At 35.5% G+C, this 4,758-nt stretch overlaps 1 protein-coding gene across 1 annotated transcript; it reads right to left on the bottom strand.

Moving 5' to 3' along the window:
• Positions 1-1,260: 1,260 nt before the first annotated feature.
• Positions 1,261-1,584, bottom strand: LOC149803924 (perlucin-like). Its single transcript, XM_089954005.1, has one exon. The coding sequence runs from the start codon at positions 1,582-1,584 to the stop codon at positions 1,261-1,263; it is 324 nt and encodes a 107-aa protein (XP_089810131.1).
• Positions 1,585-4,758: the final 3,174 nt, after the last annotated feature.

Genomic DNA, 4,758 nt, shown 5'->3' with positions numbered 1-4,758 from the left:
TACTGGCATTGTTCCAAATGTATCCTTCGACCGTAACCTAATGGTCATGAGCAGAAAGGTCTCCTGGCTATCATTGCGGATAATAAGTTTTATTTTTTTAAAAATTATATTTTACATTTTTCAACTATTTATTACTTTATCCGTCTGCCAGGGACACGGCTAGAGAAGAAGACATTTATAATTAACCTTTTACATATGGACAAATTTAGTAAATTTCCAACCGGTAGTTTATTATACAGAATAGCGTAAAAGTGATGTTATAGCCAGACAGAAGACATTATACATTTCTCAATTTATGTGTTCAAATTTGAAGGCGTGGTGATTATCATTTCAACTGATAATTATTTACTGATTAACTGAATAGAAACATGCACATACACGTGACTCTGTAATTAAAATGTCAAAATACCATGTGTTCGTACAACGTTGGTTGTGAACATTTTTATGCACATATTTCCCATCTCAGTCTGTCGTCATAATGTGGTCTAATTATTCAGGTAGTCATAATGTGGTCTAATTATTCAGGTAGTCATAATGTGGTCTAATTATTCAGGTAGTGATAATGTGGTCTAATTCTTCAGGTAGTCATAATGTGGTCTAATTATTCAAGTAGTCATAATGTGGTCTAATTATTCAGGTAGTCATAAGGTGGTCTAATTATTCAGGTATATGTAAGTTTGTTCACTGCCCATATTTCTGGTTGAAAAACCAAGATCTAATTGTTACCAGAAGTAAAATATCTGCTCCAACTGACTTTTAAAAGCTAGTTTACATTTATATTAAGGGAACGTAGAAATACATGTTCCACACTTTATGGTAACATTTTATGTGTTAAATTTTATTATTCACACTGAATGAAGCTACCGAAAATAGAGTCGATGCCAGATATAGCACTGGGTAATAATTGTCATCCTCAAGACTGGCATAGCGATGTTATTCTGTATATAATAGTCACATAAAAGTTTACACTAATGCAATGTATGCAGGCACAGTCTGGTGTGTTCTCTGCTTTTGTCGGGATCGAATCTTTTCCTAAAAAAAATCTTTTTTACCAGATGGTACCGGTTTCCATTTACTTTATAACGAAACAATTCTGAATATTAAAATGGAAATACAGTGAATTGTTAGTTCAGCATTGTACCGTATATTTACCACATAGTCTGTCATTTTCATTTTTCTTCTTTCTTTGATTTGCTAAACAAAACTATTTATCATTATTTTGTAATTAACAATATTGTCATCTTTAGTTTTCTCCGTATGTTACACACAAAGATCTTTTTCACAGAGATAGTGATATTCAGTGTTACATTTGCTGTCATTCCATCCATTGCTCCAATCTAGGCAGTGTTCCAATCCCATGTGATTGTCTGGAGCCTGGCTTAGTCCGTCTGTTCCTCCTTTTCTCCAGTTGGTGTAAGAGAAAGGTTCACCAGTAACCCACTTCCATTGTCCTTCTCTTTCCAAATCGGAACCTCCCATCCATATGTAGTATGTACCTGGTATATAATTTTGAATGATTTTCAAATAGGTCGATACAAACATGTCTTCCGTGAATGTTTCCAAGGTAGCCAGATGACTGCCCATGTTTTCGCATGCGATCTTTGAATTCATCCAGTTTAGCTTCCAGACGGAGAAAAAGTAACATGAGTTTCCTAGTCTAAGCCATCCGGCTGGGCAGTCTTTGCTTGTCGTCGTACAATTCGGACTTGCAAAGGATACCCCAAATGAAATCCAAATTAGACAAATAAGTAATTTGCACATGTTGGAGAAACAAAGAAAACTTTAACACGCGTACCTCTCAGATTTATGTCGGTTCTTTACATAGAGGTATGCTTTATTGCCTTTTGAACGAATGTACTCGGACCTATCTTTTTCAGGGAAGCAAATCCTGTGCTAATCCGCAGTCCCTAAAATAGTTATTTTCTAACCGTTCTTACATCCTGACTTATGTTGTTTTACCTTTATTTCCTTTAATGAACATATTTTGCCAATGTATTCTTACGCCGACTGATGTCGACATGCGCGGTTTTCATAAAACCATCAGCTTGTTGGCCAGAAAAATGCATGAGGTCAAATGTCAGAGAAAGATCTCCAAGATGATCTGAAGAAACAGCTACATAAGCTATAGTATAACTTGCATACAATTATGAGGAAATACAAAAATAACTTTGGATGGTATAGACAGATACTATCAGGTGTCCTTGCAGGTATGTTATCTTTCAGATCATTACGCCTTAGAAGCAGATCTTTAAACTTTAATTTACCTTTAGAGTTAACAGGTATAAAAAACAAAATATATGGAATGCATGTTTTTGCAGGAAGCAGATCGTTGGTGACGGAAATAGATTCAGAATCATAATTTAGATTGGTATCTGCAATCAAGATAAGTGAACCTGGAATGTAACCATGACTTTAAAAACTATCCCATAATTTGAGTAACTACAGTGTCCGAAAGAATGGCATTTTTAAACTATGCAATCGTTTAAACATAAAAGGTAAAGTTTAGAGTCCAAAATATTTTCTCTAAGGCCACATTACTTGCTAACAAATATTTTGACGAATGCTTCAGTCAAGCAATTTATCGTTTTAGCATCAGACATATCTTTTTCATCTCATCGTATTCTGTCACACTCAGTTCAACTCATCGTTATCTGTCACGCTCCATTCAACTTACATATGTGAGAAAGCTTGCCAGTAGCTTCTCGTGGGTCGGTGGTTCTTTCCGGGGGTTTTCCGGGTTCTTCCTCCACCATTAATACTGGCCGCCATGTATAGCCTATCTTGTGCTGAAAAATGGCGTTAAACCCTACAACAACAGCCATTCAACTCAATCGTTATCTGTCACACTCCTTTCAACTCATCGTTATCAGTCACACTTATTTCATTAGTACCTTCAAGAACGTATCTTCTCTAGCGCTCTGAATACAACACTCGTTACAGTAAGCAATATCTATCTTATTGCAACATATGACAGATACCAATAAATTGGTGACAAGTAATATGACGCAAAACGCATTTTACTTTTATATAAACCAAATGATACATTAATCAAAAAGTTATTTTTTTTACCTTACGCGTTGTCCCAAATTAAGTGTGCAATAACGACGAAAATCAATCACTAAAATATATAAATGTGTTATACCTACATATCATTCATGTGTATCGTATGATTACTTTTCTATATTTATGAACACGATAAACAGCTCACAGGGGCGTATTTAAAATTGCCTTTTGTGAATTCCACTCGGAAAAAGAGGTTCAAGCCACCATGTTCCCACAGTATCTCTCATACATCTTATCTCACAACGCCTCACAAACACCTTGCTGTAGTAGTGCCAATCACCTCTCATGTCACTGGGTCGATTCATTTCGCTTCACCACTTCACCCGGTTAAGAACCACTGAAAATTTAAATCGTACAAAATATTTTCTCAAGATGCTGTTCTGCTCATATTTACGACCTTCTAATGTATTATTCTTCCTCCTAAGTGATCTAAATCAGGTTCACAAAAAAATGGCGTGTTTACAAAATTTCGAAATATTATGAGTCTTTGAAGTGAAGAGAGAGCCGAAAAATTCATCAAAGTCAAACTAACTGGACTGTTGAAATAATTTGCCATTGGTTTGGTTACTACCAAATTATTCGCTCAAATACACGTTACTCAATTATGCAATATTATAGCCCAATTGTCAGTTGTCGGTCAATAAATGATTAATTATTAGTGGTTTTGGAGTACATTACTGCCCTTCCATTTGTGTTATCAGTCACTGGTCACTACATACTAAATGATACGTAGGCGACACATGAATTTGGTCATTGTGCAAGGAGTTTACATAATACAAACAAAGTCATCGATTAAAATAATACAAATAATAATAATAATAATATCGTCATCATCAACAACAACAATATCATTAGCATCGTAATCTTCATGTTTTGTAGTTTCAGCATCAAAGTAACTTCATAAATTAGAATGCTGATAAAGTACGTTTGATAGGACTTCCCTTTTCATTTCCCTGAATTAATTCTAACTCAACCACTTATTAACCTTCCTGATCGGGCACTATGGGGCTTTTGCAAATTTAATATCAGGGCCACTGTGCGGCTCGTGGAAACTGAACGTGTTGTGGCCCTTTATATCCCTTTATTGAACTTAAGCATTAGGGTCAGTATAGCCCTTGGTGAAAATTTTAATAGGAGTGGACAATCGTATGCAGAGACTGACAAATCCACACCTAAAAACAACTACTTAATTTGTCAATCCAACAACCATACCTAATATGCTCTTACTCACCAATGCCGACAAATGCAAACAAATCCGATGGGGAATAGATAATGACCACAAACAGTTTTACTCGTAAAAGCAAATCTCGGGTGGAAGATGATGTGATAGGTAATGGTCACCAGTACATGCTTTTAATACAGCTAGTGTTGCATGCGGAGTCGTTTTTCCTAAACCCTGCTTGTGATTTATTTATCAGACCAGTGTCTTCCGCCCGCGTGTTTATACGATCATTCGATATGTCAGTAAAGATCTTGCATAAATTATCGATAAAGGATATCCCGCTGTAATTTTTGGGATCATAAATTATCTATAAAGGATATCCCGCTGTAATTGTTTGGATCATATATTATCGATAAAGGATATCCCGCTGTAATTGTTTGGATCATATATTATCGATAAAGGATATCCCGCTGTAATTGTTTGGATCATATATTATCGATAAAGGATATCCCGCTGTAATTGTTTGGATCATA

The sequence above is a fragment of the Sinohyriopsis cumingii genome, chromosome 3 (genome assembly GCF_028554795.1).
Source record: "Sinohyriopsis cumingii isolate HCF-2022 chromosome 3, ASM2855479v2, whole genome shotgun sequence".
Taxonomy (NCBI): domain Eukaryota; kingdom Metazoa; phylum Mollusca; class Bivalvia; order Unionida; family Unionidae; genus Sinohyriopsis; species Sinohyriopsis cumingii.
The sequence above is the reverse complement of the archived record's forward strand: the minus strand, read 5'-3'. Positions and strand labels throughout refer to the sequence as shown.